The sequence below is a fragment of the Bos indicus x Bos taurus genome, chromosome 7 (genome assembly GCF_003369695.1).
Source record: "Bos indicus x Bos taurus breed Angus x Brahman F1 hybrid chromosome 7, Bos_hybrid_MaternalHap_v2.0, whole genome shotgun sequence".
Lineage (NCBI taxonomy): Eukaryota > Metazoa > Chordata > Mammalia > Artiodactyla > Bovidae > Bos > Bos indicus x Bos taurus.
The window spans coordinates 60,691,943-60,710,260 of record NC_040082.1 but is presented as its reverse complement, the minus strand read 5'-3'; the positions used below and the strand labels follow the sequence as shown (position 1 = coordinate 60,710,260).

Genomic DNA, 18,318 nt, shown 5'->3' with positions numbered 1-18,318 from the left:
GCCCAGGCTCACTTTGGGCAGCTTGTTCCCTCTTTGAGGTATCTGTGAATAGCTTTCCTTTTCCTTGGCAGCTTTTCTGTGGCCTGAACCCTGTCTTTTAGCTAAGGATTCTCATCCTGGTCTTCAGTTTTGCTCACTGGGCTTGAGCTGTGAATTCTCAAGCAATAAGAATGCATGTGTATGGTGTTTGGATTTTGATTTGCGGGTTCTCAAAAGTGATCAAGTCCTCAGGCTCGGTGCTTTTCCCCAGGCAGGGATTGACCTAATGTTTTTCTCTGGGCTCCTTTCATGAAGGCTTTTTATTTCAAGAAAAAATGAGCATATTTCTTTGGGAAAGTGAATTGTTGTGTGTCGTACTTGTTTAATAATTAAAATCCAAATGTGAAAATGTGACTACACGTCTACTTGCAAGTAGCTTCACTTAAGTTATCTTTGGGCTCATTCCCTCTACAACCTTTGAAATATTTTCTGTTTTGTGTTGATACAGTGGTTGGAATGCTAGGATACAGAAATGTGGGTTACATGGGGAAAATCATTCCTTCTGAAATGTCTTATCTTTGACATTTCATGACATTTGCTTGAGCTACAGTTGTCAGCTCTGTAGCGATATAGACTAGTCCCATCTCCTAAGGTTTACTGACTTGGATTGATCAGTTTAGTGGACAAATAACCTTTAAAAACCAGAATATAGGCTTTACACAGTATAAGTGTAGAGAGAGCAAATTTGCCCACTTGAGGTGAGACAAATTCTGTGGAAACTGGCATTCTTTGTTACCAGATTAAGCAAATCTACATTCCTTTTGGCATCCTATTTTCAGTGACTTTAGAATTTGTTTAATTTTATTCATTTATTTGGCTGTGCTGGGTATTCATTGCTGCATGGGCTTTTCTCTAGTTGTGCTGAGCGGTGTTGGGGGGTGGGGGGCAGCACTACTCTCCAGTTGTCTTGCATGGGCTTTTCATTGTGGCAGCTTGTCTTACTGCAGAGCACAGGCTCTATAGAGTTTTTGGGCTTCAGTAATTGTGGCATGTGGGCTCAGTAGTTGTGGCTCATGGGTTCTAGAGTGCTGGCTCAGTAGTGATGGTGCCAAGGGGCTTAGTTGCTCTGTGGCATGTGGGATCTTCCTGAACCAGGGATTGATCCCATGTCTCCTGCATTGGCAAGTGGATTCTTTATCACCCAGCCAACAGGGAAGCCTAGGTTCTAGAATTTTTGATGCTTACATAAGTCTTTGTGAAATGTTAGATGATGCTTGCAGTAATATTTTCAGCAATATCTAAAGCAGTCTTATCTATTTGTGCCTCAAGCATTCATTTAGGGAAGAGGATACAGACCGATGTTTTTATATTAAAGTTGTTAGGAGTGGACTAGTCACAGACACGTGCAGTTCTACTTTGTCCTGGTCATTATTCAAATATGAGATGTAGATGTCTGTTGTTATTCTGTAGAGGGTCTAGAACTGTGCTGTCTGATGAGATAGTCATTAGTGGCTATTTAACATTAAAATGAAATAAAAATTTAAAAAAAATCAGTTCTCAACTACATTAGCCATTTCAGGACGTCTCTCTCCTTCCTTGCCAGCCCCCCCCCCCCCCGCCCCCCGCCCCTGCTTCCCCTCCCTCTCTCCTGCTACCGCTCCCTCTCTCCATCCCTTCCTTCTCCCTATCCCACATTCTTCCATTCAGTTTCCCTCTGTTCATTATCTCTCTTCTGCCTCGCATTTTTTCATTCTTCTTTGAGTATATGTATATATTTAAGAAATTATTTTTTTTTCTAAACCATATGAGAGTAAGTTGTAGATATCATTCCCATTATGTGTAATAAGGACATAGCTACAATACGATGATGGGAATTTTCAAAATTTAACATTGATATATTACTATTTATTATCTATTTCAGAATCCCTGATCAAATTATATCAGTTGTCTCAATTGTTTCTTATTCCTACTGCAATTTTCAGTCCAGAATGACTGCATTTAGTTTTCATGTCTTTTTTTAGCCTCTTTTAATTTGGAAGTATTTCTCAGCCTCTTTGTTTTTCCTACCTTGACATTTTTGAAGACTGTAGCTAGTTATTTTATAGAATATCCATTACTTTGAGTTTGTCTGATGTTTCCTTTTGACAGGATTGGGGGTTATGTCACTTCGAAATACCACAGAAGGCAATGGTGTATCCTTCTTATTGCATTGTATAGGAAGTACATGATGTCCATTTTTCCCATTATTACGGATATTTTTGTCACTTGGCTAAGGTGGTGTTTGCCAGGTTTCTGCTCTGCAGAGTTAAATACTTTATTTCCCCCTTGGTAATCTGTTGGTAATCTCTTGGGAGTTACTATGAGACTATGTAAATACTCAGTTTCCTTTTTATTTAAATTTATTTTTAATTGGAAGGTAATTGCTTTACGATGTTGTATTGGTTTCTGCTGTACAACAACAATGTGAATCAGTCATAAATATACATATATCCCTTTGCTCTTGAACTACCCCCCCTCCTCCCCAATCCCACTCCTCTAGGTTGGCACAGAGCACTGGGTTAATACTCAGTAAACTTTTCACCTGTTTGCTTTAGCATTCTTTGCTAATTCTTGAATGTATTGTGAGGTTTCTTAAATGGTGATTTTTCTATATGTGTTACTCCTTCTCTATATGTTAACTGATTTCCTATTATGGAAAAATTTTTCCTTCTTTGTTGGTGTTATCATGGATTCATTTAATTCAGTGGATCATAGTCTGTTTAATTTTCACACAAGCTCTCTAAAGATAGTGATAATCTTTTTTTTTAAAGTAAATGATAGCCTTGTTTTATAAATGAGGAAACAAGTTCAAAGTGGTTGAGTGATGATCAAGCATGCCTTCTGATTATATTGTCCTCCTTGCACCTTGTAAAATAAAGATTCTACTTCTTTTATTACAAAAGCAACTTTCTAAATAGCTGTAATTTTATAAAATCAGAGAATACAATTGTGAAAAAAGAAAGTTAACACCACTCCTAATCCCCCAATCTTAAGATGTAACATCGTTGTTAATATTTTGGCTTATATATCCCACTGCAGTTATACTTCATATTGTTTTTGAAATCTGCTTTCTGTCTTCAGTAGTATGTATTTTGAACATTTTCTCATAAACCTCTACAACATTTTCTTTATTTTTAAGATGAGAAATTTCAGGTGTACCCAGCCACTTCACATGATCTCCATCTAGATTTAATAGTTATGAATATTTTTAAGTAATTTGTGGTCTCTCTGTGTATGTTTACTTTTGCTGAATTTGAAAGTTGCAGTCATCCTGACATTTGATTTCTAAAGATTTCAGTACGCATCTCCTAAAAATAGTCCTTTTTCTATATAGTTGCAGTTCATTATCATACCTAAGAAAAAAAGAAAGAAAGTGAAAGTTAAAGTTGCTCAGTGTGTCCGACTCTTTGCCACCTTGTGGACTGTAGCCCACCAGGCTTCTCTGTCCACGGGATTCTCCAGGCAAGAATGCTGGAGTGGGTTGCCATTTCCTTCTCCAGGGGATCTTCCCAACCCAGGGATCGAACCCAGGTCTCCTGCATTGCAGGCAGACGCTTTAACCCCTGAGCCACCAGGGAAGCCAGCTATGAAACTGAGCATTAATTCCATAATATAATTTAATTTGTTGTTGTTCAGTCGCCAAGTCGTGTCCAACTCTTTGCGACCCCAGGCATGCATTTCATACTGTCCTTGGGGTTCTCCAGGCAAGAATACTGGAGCTGGTTGCCATTTCCTCCTCCAGTGAATATAATATTTATTATAAAAATTTACCAGTTTTCCTACAAATGTCTTCTTAATAGCTTTTTGTTTCAAACCAGGATCCAAATGAGATATGTGTGTTGCATTAGATTCTTTTGTCTCCTGAGTCTTTTAGTCTAAATTATGTCCCACACCCCGATATTGACTTTTTGAAGAGTTAAGGCCACATTGTCTTGTAAGAATGCCTTATATTCCAATTGTCTGTTCCCTGGTGGTATTTAACGTGCATCTGTATCCCTTATATACTTCTGTGAAATTCAGTTCAGGTTAGGGTTTTTTAACCTGCACTGAATATGGATTGGAAAAGTTTTGTCTTTGTTATTATTAATAGGAATTTATTATTAACAATAGAAAACAAACTCCAACTTCAGTTGAAGCTATAACTTCGTCCCAACAGGAGGAATCTCAGGGCTTTTCATACATGAAGTAATTGTAATCTATGTTGAAAAAGTGTGTGTTCATTATTACTTTGAAGTAGTTATCAGAATTCTTGACATCTTATTTAGTATGTAAATAAAGAGCATATATATTGCTTTTGATAGCTTAATCTCAATATATATGTTTCCTTTGTAATCTTTTGAATTGTATTTCATGCATTTAAAAAAAAATTCTGAGGAAGAGTCTGTAGCTGCACCGTGCAGTACTGAAGCCACTATCCACATGTGGCTACTGAGCTCTGGAAAGGTGACTTGTCTGAATGTAAATATGCCTTAAGTGTAAAACACATCCTAGATTTCCAACATAGTACTTTTAAACTATCTTATGTAATCAGTAATTTTAAAAAATCAGTTACATAATGAAATGATAATATTCTGGATATACTGTGTTAAATAAATATTATGAAATTAATTCATTAGTTTCTTTCTACTTTTTAATGTGGCTGCTAGAAAAATTTAAATTGCATAGGTGGCTTGTATTATATTTCTACCAGACAACATTAGTCTATAAGACTCACTAGACTGCTTAAGGGATCCATGCATTGAAAAAGGCTTAGAATCCCTATGCAGAGGCTTCATTAGACTCAGGTTAAATATTTAATTTTCATTTTTCTCTTGGACAATTAACTTTGCTCAGTTTATATAATACTGGGGCTCTTGAAAAACATCTGGAACTTTTTTTTTTTTTTCATTAAGAATACTTTTTAGGGAATATAGGGCACTTCATATAGGGCACTTCACATGCCAAGGCATGGCATGTGAGGCATGTAATATCAGAGTTGCATTGTTAGCAATGCTAAATTTTGTTACTTAAGGAGATGGCCATTAGATCTCAGTGTTGTAAAGCTATGTCTTGCCCCCTTTGTAATTATAGAAGTGAAACCTGTCAGGTGATACTTTGGCACCTTACAAATAGTCTGTTCCCCAGTAGTCCATCACCTAATGGTGTTAATATCCATTGAGAGTCCTAGTTTGAATCAGTTATTACATTGGGGTTTACAAAATGGTCATTTTTTAATTCTGTTGTACATTTATGGTACAGAAATTTTCTTCTCACCCCTTTCTTTCCTTTTGAGGATCCTTAGAGCTTCCCCTGTGGCTCAGAGGTAAAAAATCCACCTGCAGTGCAAGAGAACATGGGTTGGGTCAGGAAGATCCCCTGGGGGAAGGCATGGCGGCCCACTCCAGTATTCTTACCTGGAGAATCCCATGGACAGAGGAGCTTGGTGGCCTATGGTCCATAGGGTTGCAAAGAGTTGGACATAATTGAAGCGACTGACCATGCATGGTGATAGGATAGCTAATAGGCAGTTATAGTCATCTTTTTGATATTCAACTTTTGAATTTAGCCAGTGGAGCCCTTGGTTCTTATATCTTTTTAATATGCTCTTGTTAGTCATTGTGTCTTTCCTTGCTTTCTGCACGATAGGATATATCAGACCTGGAATATACCTTTTTTAAAAAAAATTTTTTTAAAGGAATTAGTACTTAATAGAAATAAAGACCTGGGCAGTGAGAATACTATTATTTCTTCCTAAATTTTGTTACTGTAGTTTTTTAAGAGCAGCACAGTATCCCATTTTGTGATTGGTTCTGTGGTTTATTTATTTAGTGGTATATTTTTTGAAATATAGGTAGTTTCCAGATTTTAATGACCATATATAGTGCTTTTGTGAACATCATTGTACCCAGGTTTGTCCATGGACCTTCATTTTTCCTTTAGAGTGAAAATCAAGAGGTAAAAATTCATAAGAACGCACCCTTTTAAGATTTGTATTTCTATGAACAGGTTGTTTAGTGTTTACCTCATCTACATACCTCACCTGTTTTTCTGTTTAATCTTTGAGGCACTGCTTTTAGAAGCAAACACCAACTGCTTGGTATTGTGGCTGAAGTCTTTTCCCTTAGTCTTAAAGCCTCTGTCTAATGGAAGTTTACCTTGACAGTGATACAGTGATACTTGACTAGGTGTGACCTGAAATTTCTTCAGGCTGTGAGTGATAATAGCTGTAGGTGCAGAAGACAGTAGATTGAAGTGTTAGGTTTTAATACAGTAAGATAAGATATTCTCTAAGAGTCCATCAGAAAATGAAGTGAGGTTTACTTTTTAGATAATAGTGTATTATAACCATTGCGGAATAAGACAAATCAGCATCTTCTGTATTAGCCTTCTTTTCCTCGAGCTTTTCATCCTGATTCTAGGTTCGTATGAAAAAACTGGAGGTAGAAGTGCCTTGGTGCCAGAGAAGCCCAAGGGGAAAAGCTCATGATTTGGGAATGCCTTCTTGTAGTACCCATAATGTTTGTAAACTCAAAATCTTATGTGTAAGAGGTTGTAAGAGTTACTGGGCCCTCATGTGCAGGCTGGTAAGAATTTCTTTCATCTTGTGGTGATTGTAACTTTCCTGGTGTAAAAAAGTCCTTGAGTAGGAGAAAATTTTTTATGTTTCATATGTGTGTTTGATATTTGCCTGACTGGCTGTTTCTCTTTCAGAAATGACTGCTGTCCACACAGGCAACATAAACTTCAAATGGGACCCCAAAAGTCTAGAGATCAGGACTCTGGCAGTTGAAAGACTGTTAGAGCCTCTTGTTACCCAGGTAAGAATCTGCAAACAAATACATAGTTGTTATATGGTTCCATAATAGTAGGCCTGGGTAATAAACACAGGGCAAAGTTGTTTAGTTCAAAGCCTTAATTTGAGTGGTTGAGTTTAGGCTGATAGTAATGAGACAGTTTGGCTTCACTAATAATTAAATATTTATGTGTGGATTCATTTAGCCTTTTAGAAATATATTTGATGCCATTTTCTTCAGTCTTGATTGGCAGTAATAGGGGCTAGTGGTATGCAGTGCACACCACTTAATACTTAAAAGTATTTCTAAGAAAGATAGGATATGGAACCTTGACTATTAAGTCTGTTCACCCTGCTTAATACAACTTTTGTTGTCCAGGATCAGTTAGAAGGTCATTTAATTTGAGAGCGTAGGTTTGGTATGTTCTGTTACAAATACAAATATCACAGTGTGATGCCATTTCATTAAAGTGTTAGCAACTTGCTGTGCACATGTAGCATTTTGGCACGTGTATGTGTCTGTGTGTGAGTGTGAGGGAGACAGACATTGTACTCGAGCACAAAAATGAGAGGTAGTGGCATGGTTGCAGTCACCATCTGCAGTGATTTTGGAGCTCAAGAAAATAAATATTTTAAATATAAATATAAAATAAATATTTTAAAATTGTAAGTAAATTATTTTCTTGGGCTCCAGAATTCATTGTTAACCCCTTTCTAAACTTCTTGATGACATAATAGAGACATGTAATTTGTTTATTGTTAGTTTTTAATCTGTAAAATGAAGCTTAAAAACCTAATGATCATGTTTGAGAAATTAAAATATTAATTATAAATCTTAACTTACATATTGAGATAGCTAAATTATTTTGGAAACTAAATATGGCGTATCATTGCTGAATATTTTAAAATATGGAGAGAATTTTATCTTATTTGTTAATACTTACTAGACTCATAAATGTGATGTTTCATTTTACTATGAGTAATTTATTCTTGCTATCTGTAAAGATGTTACTCTTAGTGTGTTTTTTTTTTTTTTCTTTTAATTTTAGTTGGCTACAGTTTAATTTTCAAAATTGAAACTTTTAGGTTACAACCTTGGTAAACACCAATAGCAAGGGGCCCTCTAATAAGAAGAGAGGTCGTTCTAAGAAGGCCCATGTTTTGGCTGCATCTGTTGAACAAGCAACTGAAAATTTCTTGGAGAAGGGGGATAAAATTGCAAAGGAGAGTCAGTTTCTCAAGGAGGAGCTTGTGGCTGCTGTAGAAGATGTTCGAAAACAAGGTAGGTCAATACCACTTTTTGTATGGGGAGAGCCAGGCTTTTCTAGAAAAATAATCCTTGAAGGTGACTTTGTGGTCAATATTTTCATTCTTATATATTTCCAGTTGCTCAGGTAACTACAAATATTCACTTATTGGAAATGTATTAAGTTGTACTGGCTTAAGCTTTAATCAGGAGTGATTAACGAACATCTTTTTTGGAGAATCTGAATCCAGTTCTCTCCAATGTTCTAAGTAATAGTTGTAGGAATGTTGTAACACAATTTGATGGGAAATATATGGGGCAGGCTATGGTTTTTCCTGTGGTCATGTATGGATGTGAGAGTTGGACTGTGAAGAAGGCTGAGCGCCAAAGAATTGATGCTTTTGAACTGTGGTGTTGGAGAAGACTCCTGAGAGTCCCTTGGACTGCAAGGAGATCCAACCAGTCCATTCTGAAGGAGATCAGCCCTGGGATTTCTTTGGAAGGAATGACGCTGAAGCTGAAACTCCAGTACTTTGGCCACCTCATGCGAAGAGTTGACTCATTGGAAAAGACCCTGATGCTGGGAGGGATTGGGGCAGGATGAGAAGGGGATGCCAGAGGATGAGATGGCTGGATGGCATCACTGACTCGATGGACGTGAGTCTGGGTGAACTCCGGGAGTTGGTGATGGACAGGGAGGCCTGGCGTGCTGCGATTCATGGGGTCGCAAAGAGTCAGACACGACTGAGCAACTGAACTGAACTGATATGGGGCAGAAGTTTATCTTTTATCCTGCGTAATATGTGTTAATTTGTGCTAAAGATACAGGGGTGATAAAATAGAAAAGTGTTTAGCAATTCTGAAAATAATCTAGACAGTGTCTCTTTCTGTCAGACTGATAGGTTAAATCAGCCATGCATATTTGCACTGGCTTGAGTTTAAAATAATTTAAATGAGAGTTTAAAGGAAACATGTTTTTTTTTTTTTTTAGGAAACATGTTTTGGGAAACTCAGAAGTAATAAGAAGTGAAATGGTAACCCACAGTTTACCAGTGGTTACTGTTAGAAAGACTGCCATCACTATGATGCAATAATCATGATAAGAAGACTTTATTTACTTAAAAAATTTATTTTATATTGGAGTGTAGTTGATTAACAATGTTAGTTTCATGTGTACAGCAAAGTGATTCAGTTATACATGTATCTTTTTTTAATTCTTTTTCCATTTAGGTTATTACAGAATATTGAACGGAGCTCCTTGTGCTTTATAGTAGGTCCTTTTTGCTTATCTAGATAAGAGGACTTTAAATCTGAAAGAATAACTTCTTGACCTGTAATTTTTTGTTAAACTTCTGGTCTAGCAGGAGGACTTCAACAAAAACATAGGTTTGGTTTTGTTTTTTTTAGGGCTGTTGGCTATCAGCTAAGGTGAACTGACTCCCATGCTCTGTGCATGTGCTCTACTGGTCTTTGGGAGAGCCTCAGTGGCCTTCTGGCTGACAGCAGCATACATAGTCCATTGGACTCTTAAGTCAGATTCATCCCTGTGACAGTACCCAAAAAGGGCAAGGCATTAAATGGAGATGCTGTCTCCTATTGTTCTGAGTTTGTGAATACATATTTCTAATACTGAAAATGGTGAGATTACTTAAGTTGCATAATCCTAGCTGAGTGGATGTGTTAGTTTTCTCTGGCTGCCATAGTAAATGACTACTAATTTGGTAACTTAAAACAACAGAAATTTATTTTTTTGGCATTCTGGAGGCTAGATATCTGAAATCAAGGTGTCAGCAGGATTCATTCTTGGGGCCTTAGTTGAAGACTGTTCCATGTTCTTTCCTAGCTTCTGCTTTTTGCTGGCAGTCCTTGGTGTTCCTTGACAGGTAGACAGGTCCCTCCAATATCTGGCTTTTTTTGTCACATGGTACTCTCCATGTATCTGTGTTGCCAAGTTCCCTCTTAAGAGGATGTTAGTCATTGAATTGGGGTCCACTCTAGTCCAGGATGACCTCATCTTAATTTGGTTATATCTACAAGGACCCTGTATCTAAATAAAGCCACATTCACAGATTCTGGGAGGATCTAAATTTTGGAGGGATACTGTTCAACCTGGCAGAGTGAATTTTGATTGAATTTAAAGTGATTTAATTGTCTGATTCAGGACCATTTTTGAGCTTTTTGTTGAGGAAATCAGGATGACTGTTATTTCTCTGCCCTCTGTGAGAAAGTTTTGCTTCCTTGGTCTTCTTGCTTCCCCTAATGAAACTCACAGTATTAACAGGTGAATTTGGTCAAGTGCTTATGGGTCTACAGAGACATTTATTTTCAAAATACATTGAATTGTAACAAATAACTTTTTCCCTCTACTAATATGTTCCTTGTTCCAGAAGTTACTCTGATACACATCTGTAGCAATTGTGATATAATACACCCTCCCACCTCCCAAGCACAGCCCCACCCCTCCCAATTGTGAATGCACATCTAAATTTCAGTTTCTGTTATTATTGTTTGTATCTGAGAAAATTTTTTATGTGGCACTGAATCATAAATGCTATCTGTTCCGGTACAACTTTGCAATTATTTTTGATCTGTTCATGATCTAGTCTCCATAATTTTCCTTCTCCTTGCAGGAAAACAAAACAGAACTAAAACTAAAGCAAATGTATAACTGCCTCCCATCACTGTTACTGTGTCAGATGTGAAAAACTGGAGTGCTTTGCCTTTCTTCTGTTGGCTTACTTTTTTCTTTGGTGAATGTTAACAAATAGTGATACTGTCTCTCTCCTATGACAAATAGAACAAAATACATGGTATGATAATGGTTAAGCACAGATTCTTGAGTCAACCAAACCTTGTAGGTTATGTTGTTGAAGCTGTTTACTCATCATTTGAAACCCTGAAGTGATGTTAATATATGAAGATTCTTTTAACACCTTTTCCTTTAAAAATGAGGCCTAACTTTGACTTTCTTGAATATGTGTTGTACTTAGAGACTCTTACTTAGTTCTGTAAAGAAATAGAATGTGGTGTGGAAGTTACAGTATCTACTTTCAAAGCAAAGTCGTAAGGAGAATGTTGTGTTTTCCTATCTCTTTCTCATGGATTATTGACTCCAGGGGAAGCTGGCTAGGTTATGAGGACACTCAGGAGGTCTTGTGGAGAGGAGCTGATGTCTCTTGTACCAGTTTACCAAGCATGTAACCAGGCCACCTTAGAAGATCATCCAACTACAGTTAAGTTTCAGATGATGGCAGCCCCAACCAACCCTGAATTCCTGACCCACAGAAAACTTGGGGAGATAATAAATGTTTAAGATACTTACTTGGGGGTAATTTATTGGGCAGGAATATATAATTAATACAAAAACCTTTCCCAGGCCTGCTTTCAGCAATCCTGAGCACTTATGGAAAACTCGGACCTAACTGCTCTGAATTTTACTGGTATATAAAATGTAATTACAATTTATCAAGAACTCCATGGTGGATTGACTAATGAAGTAGAGTTCTTTGCATTTCAAGTCTGTTGCTTATCCACTGGAACATCCTTTAATTGCTGAAGGATGTATAAAAAGATGTTTTTGTTCTGAATCAGTGTGGGCTACTGTCATCTAGTACAAGTTGGCCAAGTAGTAAGGATTTTAGACCGTATTGGCGATAAGGTTTTTCTTAACACTATTGAGTTCAGCAGTTGTGTTGGGAAAGCAGCTATTCAGTGTAAAAACAAACGGGCATGGCTATATTCCAGTAAAACTTATTTATGAAAATGGTGGATTGGCTAGATTTGACCCACAGGCCATAGTTAGCTGACCTCTAATCTAGGGTTAAAGATGTGAGCTTACTGTCTTCAAATAAATAGTTGATTTATGTTCTTATTTATAATGCTTTTGAGCCAAAAATGAACCTTCTATATCTTTTGAGCTTGTATAAGCCCTGTCTGTGCTCTTCTGTGCAATCGTTAATAATCAGAGACTTGAATGTATGCAGTTTTTCAGCATAACTTAATTTTCTTTTTGTATTTGCCCCTGATTACATGAATAATAAACACAAACATTTGTGAGGACACTAAAACCTTATCATAACACTGTCAGTGGGTAAAACATACACATATATAAATGCAGGGTTGCTTTACCTCAAGACCAGGTGAGTCTCCTGTGGTGGATGGGAACCAGTTATTAATTGCATGGCCTGCAAACCCCTGTGAAACAGGGGTTTTGTTGTGCTGCTTGTCAGCCCAAATTAGTTGTTAACTACCTGATATGGGCTGAAGCTTACATGTGTCTCTTAGAGATAATGTTTTTTGGGGACCCTGCCCATCCTCACATTTCCCACTCTGATTAGGTCATTCTTACCTTTATACTTTTTCTTCCTAGCTCTTGGCACAGTGATAGTTAAACAGCTAGTTACCTTCCCCTCTTAGGCTCTAGCAGCATAGGTTCTGTGATGGTCTGGCAATTGTTTTCTGTGGCAGCTATCATGGTGCCTGTCTATGATAGGCACTTAAATGTTTGAGGAAGGTAATTGACTATGTTCTCCAAGAAGTATGTGAGAAAAGGTGTTTTCTTAAAAATTAAGATATTTTCGCCCCAGTGCCAAATGTAAGTACTGGGATACTGGTGGAGAATCTTACCTTTAAAAAAAAAAAAAAAGATAATTCACTTAACACAAAATTCACCATTTTAAAATGTATATAATTCAGTGGTTTTTAGTATATTCACCAAGTTGTACAGGTTTACCATTATTTAATTCCAGAACATTTTCACCACTCCCAAAATAAATCTCATACCCATTAGCAGCCTTTCCTTATACATACATGCTTTAACAATACCTGTGTGTTGCAAAGAGTATCTAAAAGTATTTCATGGATACTTGAATAGGGCTCTGATGAGAAAAAGAGGGCTCTTAACTGGTTAGGGGACATCCAAGAGGCAGAGATGGGAAAGCCTAATTGACACTTGTTTGAAAAGGGGGGAGACTTTTAAAAAGGAAGACCAGTGATGATAATAATAAATAGGAAGTTAAGTGATGAGGAATGGTTTCTACTAGAACAGTGTTGTTTAATCCATTAGCTACAATTTACAGTCGATCTCAAAGGCCAAGAACAGAGACTTGCCGCTGCATCAGTAACTTCTTCCTTACAGCTCATGGGCATTTCTGGGTGAATGAGGGAGAAGGTCCCAAGAGTCTCAGGTGCACCTTTGTGTATTCTCATATTCTCACACCGCTTCTAAAGATACTCTTCTCAGCAAAGGGGTAGATGATTGGTGAGCTGCAGGTTCACAACAGTGGATTTCCTGGGGAGAAGCTTGTGTTAGGCCAGAGTGGGGAAAGGGCTGGGTGACTACGTGCGGTCTCTTGTGAAGAGAGACTATTTTGGGGAATTCCCTGGAGGGTCATTGGTTAGGACTCTGTGCTTCCACTGTAGGGGGCCTGGGTTTGATTCCTGGTCAAGAAACTAGGATTGAGCATGTAGTGCAGAGTGGCCAAAATAATATTAAAAAAGGAGAGAGAGACTGTCTTCTAGCAGACAGGAGGCTGTTTTTACTGTTTTTTTGTCTTGGAGCTTATAATCAGGACATATGGACATAAAAAATTAATAGCATGAGTAGCATGCAAAGAATGGAATGGAATAAGAATGTACGCATGGGATTAGAAAAGCTTCCTGAAGGTGTACTGGATCTTGAAAGGTAAAAGAAGGGAGGGAGAAAAAGTCATTCAGGTAAGAAAAGCAGCAGACAAAGCAAGATGTGCACAGGGAACCGTGAAGGCTCTGACTGGAGAGGAGTGCTGGGAGGAGAGGTTGGATACAAAAGAGCTTGGAGCTAGGTTTTAGAGGGTGGCTTGGAATGCCAAGTGAAGAAGGGAGAACTATCAGGGAAATGATACCAAGTTAGAGAGTTCTGTGGCTGGAATAGGTCTCCCAGGTTCAGGTTCCCATATACTTAAATATATCTAGTGACACAGGACTTGCACCTCTGGAAGCAGCTTTTTCCAACATGGCTTTGTGTTTATTTTTAACGCCTTTTTCTTCTTAAATTAAACTGAAATATGTCTCCTTAACTTTGTTCCTGTTTTAAGAAGTTCTACCATCTGGATAACATGGACTATGAAAAGAAGTGGTGTTTAGGGAAGATTAGTTTCTCAGGTGTATACAGGAAGCCTTAAAGGGGTTGGGGGAGAGCCTGGAGGCTGGACTAACAGTCAGGAAACCATTGGGGTCGGGGGAGGTGAGATGTGCTGTTAAGGAAGGGACTGCTGCGACAGATCATGGAAAGGGAGAATTGGCCAGTTGTCATGCAGTCATGCGGTTGCCAAGAGTTGGACACGACTTAGCAACTAAACGCACGCACACATGCATGCAGGTTTACTGCCAGCTTGGCCTGTATAGATGGCTGTTCTTTATAGATAAAGCTGAGGGACCTGGTATGTGAAAAATTAAAATATCTTCCTCAGACATTAATCACTTAGGGTATATATTGAGGCAGTGTGTGCTACTAAAAACTCCAGGTGAATTACCTAACATTAACATACTCTCATCAACTTAGAGCCACTCAGATTTTGCTGTGCAGTCTTCTGTCAAATGAAAAATTCTGTTACATTGTTTGCTTCAGTGTTTATTTACACTAATAAAAAGTTAAGTAACCGATTTTTTTTTTAACTTTTAATTTTGATTAACAGGGAGTTGCAAATATAGTATAGAGTAGTCCAGTATACCATTTACCCAGTTTCCCTCAATGGTTACATTTTATGGAACTATAGTACTATATCAGCAGCAGGAAATTGACATTGGCAGAGCAATTCTCTGGTTTTAACTTGTGAAGATTTGTACAACCACCTCTGCAAACAAGATATACAACTATTCCATCACCACAAAGCTCTCCCTCTTGATACCTGTTATAGTTATACCCATGTTGCTTACATTCCCCATCATCCCTCACCCTTGGCATCTAATCTGTCTCCATCTCTAATTCTGTCATTTCAAGAATATTGTATAAATGGAATCATACAATGTATGATCTTTTGAGATTGGCTTTCCCCACTCCCCCCCCCCAACACACACGCACACACACACACACACACAACTCAACATGCTGCCCTTGAGAGCCCTCCAATGTAGCTTTTTAATTACAGGCAGGTATACTGTGAGTACTCCGTGATGTGGATGTAGCCTGTCTTTTCACCCTCTTAACAGATCTAAGTTTTAAATAGCATACTAAGTTTTTAATTTTGGTGATGTCCAATTTATTGATCCCCCTCTCCCAATGTATGGATCATGCTTTTGGTGTCATGTCTAAGAATTCTTTAACAAGCTTTATTTAGCTCATGAAGATTTTCTCCTATTTTCTTTTAGAAATTCTATGTTTTACTTTTAACTCTTGGGCTCATTTTGGATTATTTTTGTATAGCATATGAGGTTTAGGTTGAGTTCTTTTTTCCTTTGTGAACATCTAGTTGTTCCAGTATCATTTGTTGAAAAGAATATTTCAATGAGCTGCTTTTGCACCCTGTTAGAAATCAGTCAGCTGGGGGAAAAAAATCAGTCAGGCTGTACTTGTGTGGGATTATTTCTGGGTTCTCTATTTTCTATTATCTATGTGTCTATCCCTCAGCCAATGCTCACAATCTTTATTGCTGTAGTTATGAGTCTCAAAATTGGGTTGAGTGATTTCTCCCTCTTTATTCTTTTTCTAAATTGTTTTAGCTATTCTAGTGTTTTGTTTTGTTTTTTTGCTTTTCCACATAAATCTTAGATAATCTTGTCTATAGAAAATCTGGGATTTTGATAGGGATTACATTAAACTTTGGGGAGAGTCAACATTTTTACTCTGAGTCTTTTATGAACAAAATACATTTTCATCTATTTAGATCTTTTTAAAATTTCTTTCATTGGTGTTTAGCAGCAGGTATATACAATACATATATCCTCTATATTTTGTTAGATTTACATTTTGGGGGGGTTATTATAGTCTTTATTTAGTTTTCTGTTTCTTTTTAATTCCTTGGCTACATATATGCATTTTATTTCTAGCTTATACCATTTTACTGTTTTCTTTTAAAAATTTTAAACTAATTACAGGCATTATTTTTATGATTTACTATAACCTTGGTATTTATAATCTTTAAAACTATATACTTTCTATTGTATCATTTCCCTATTATTGGACTTAGTTATTTTTATGTTTTTGATATAAAAATGCTGTTGTAAGTGAACCCTATATGTATAATGTTTTCCCTTTAAAAAAAATTTGTATCTTTAAGATATATTTCCTGGAGTAGGAATATAGGGGCACAGATCTTTTAAAAAAACATTAAGAGTATATAAAGAAAGAAAGACTATAAAGAAAGCTGAGTGCCGAAGAATGATGCTTTTGAACTGTGGTGTTGGAGACTCTTGAGAGTCCCTTGGACTGCAAGGAGATCCAACCAGTCCATCCTAAAGGAAATCAGTCCTGAATATTTATTGGAAGGACTGATGCTGAAGCTCCAGTACTTTGGCCACCTGATGCAAAGAGCTGACTCATTTGAAGAGACCTTGACGCTGGGAAAGATTGAAGAGGGGAGGATAAGGGGACGACAGAGGATGAGATGGTTGGATGGCATCACTGACATGATGGACATGAGTTTGAGTAGGTTCCGGGAGTTGGTGATGGACAGGGAAGCCTGGCGTGCTGCAGTCCATGGAGTCGGACTGCAAAGAGTCGGACGCGACTGAGCAACTGAACTGAACTGAAGAGTATATATTTACGTTATATATAGCAAAGTATACAGATTGGTGTACAGTTTGGAGGAGTTTCCAATATATGTGTACTCATCTAACCATTCAGAAAGTTTTCTCAGGGACTTAGATTTTAGGACTTCAAAATGTTCTAAATTGTTCTCTAGTAGGGCTTCCAGGTGGCACTAGTGGTAAAGAACGCACCTACCAATGCAGGAGACGTAACAGACATGGGTTCGATCCCTGGGTCGGGAAGATCCCCTGGAGGAGGCCATGGCAACCCACTCCAGTATTCTTGAATCCCATAGACAGAGGAGCCTGGTGGGCTACAGTTCATAGGGTCACAAAGAGTCAGACTCAACTGAAGTGACTTAGCACAGCCCAGCATATATGGGGTTATATCTGTCTATATTGCTTAATATTCATATAACCTCACCCATTACAAGATACAGCAACTCAACTCAAACTTGTTTAAACAAAAAGGGACTTTTGGGGTCTTTGTTGTTGTTGAGTTGCTAAATTGTGTCTGACTCTGCAACACCATGAACTGTAGCCCTCCAGGCTCCTCTGTCCATGCAGTTTCCCAGGCAAGAATACTGGGATGGGTTGCCATTTCCTTCTCCAGGGGATCTTCTGACCCAGGGATTGAACCTGTGTCTCCTGCTTGGCAGGTGGATTCTTTACCACTGAGCCACCTGGGAAATTCTTAGGAGTTTTAGTTTGGCAATTCCAGCAGTAGATCCAGAGTTCAAGCATAGCCAGATACGACTGACTGCAAGGATGCATGACTTTCTTCCATCAAATTTGTCTCCTTGTGTTTACCTCTATTTCCATATATACATATTGGATAAGATGCCCACCTCTAGTTGGAAGTGGTCATACTAGTTTTTTCATCCCAGCAGATAAAACTTTTCTTAGTGTTTATATCTTAGTCATGGAGAGGACTGGTTAGCTTTGCTTTGGTCATGTTCAGCACTGAAACACTTCCTACTGCCAAAGGAGATTATTTAGCATGTTCACCCCAGGACACAAGGAATGTGGGAGCTCCCCGTTCTCCAAAGGAACACAGAATATAATAATAATATGATGTTTAATGAAAACAAATTATCCTTCTTGAAAAGTAATGGGATAGTCCATTAATATTTTTTGCTGTCTTTAGAGGTGTAAAATGCTACTTTCTTTTTTAAAATTTGCATTATTTGCAGTAATTGATGTTGACCATTTCTTTGTGTTTATGAATATATGTGAAACATGATGGTGCTTGTGAGAGTCTCTAGGGCAGTGATAAGTATTTATAAATGATAGTGCTCCTTTGCAGATTTGTTGAATCCCTGTTATTTTTCTTATTGATTTGAATTCTGCCAGGTTTTCAAAAATTGAGATGTGGCTTATTGGCCCGGAGATGCTAATCTTCTAGGTTTCTCATCGCTAGTCTATTGGTATGCAGAGGTAGCATTAACTTGGAGTTGAGAATCAAAACGTGATTGTGTCTGTCTGTAGTGATTTTAATGGTGGGACCTGATTTATGGTAGTCCTTGAAAAGGTGGTTGAGTTCTGTTGAATAGACCAA

At 37.7% G+C, this 18,318-nt stretch overlaps 1 protein-coding gene across 4 annotated transcripts in view; it reads left to right on the top strand.

Annotated features, from left to right (window-relative positions):
• The window catches only part of CTNNA1 (catenin alpha 1), a 342,350-nt gene that overhangs the window by 181,801 nt on the left and 142,231 nt on the right, over positions 1 to 18,318 (top strand). For all 4 annotated transcript variants that reach the window (XM_027546354.1, XM_027546353.1, XM_027546355.1 and 1 more), the window contains 2 exons: positions 6,709 to 6,815; positions 7,877 to 8,072. In XM_027546354.1, the coding sequence (XP_027402155.1) occupies positions 6,711 to 6,815; positions 7,877 to 8,072 (301 nt within the window). In that variant the 5' untranslated portion in view covers positions 6,709 to 6,710. The remainder of the gene's footprint in view (positions 1 to 6,708; positions 6,816 to 7,876; positions 8,073 to 18,318) is intronic.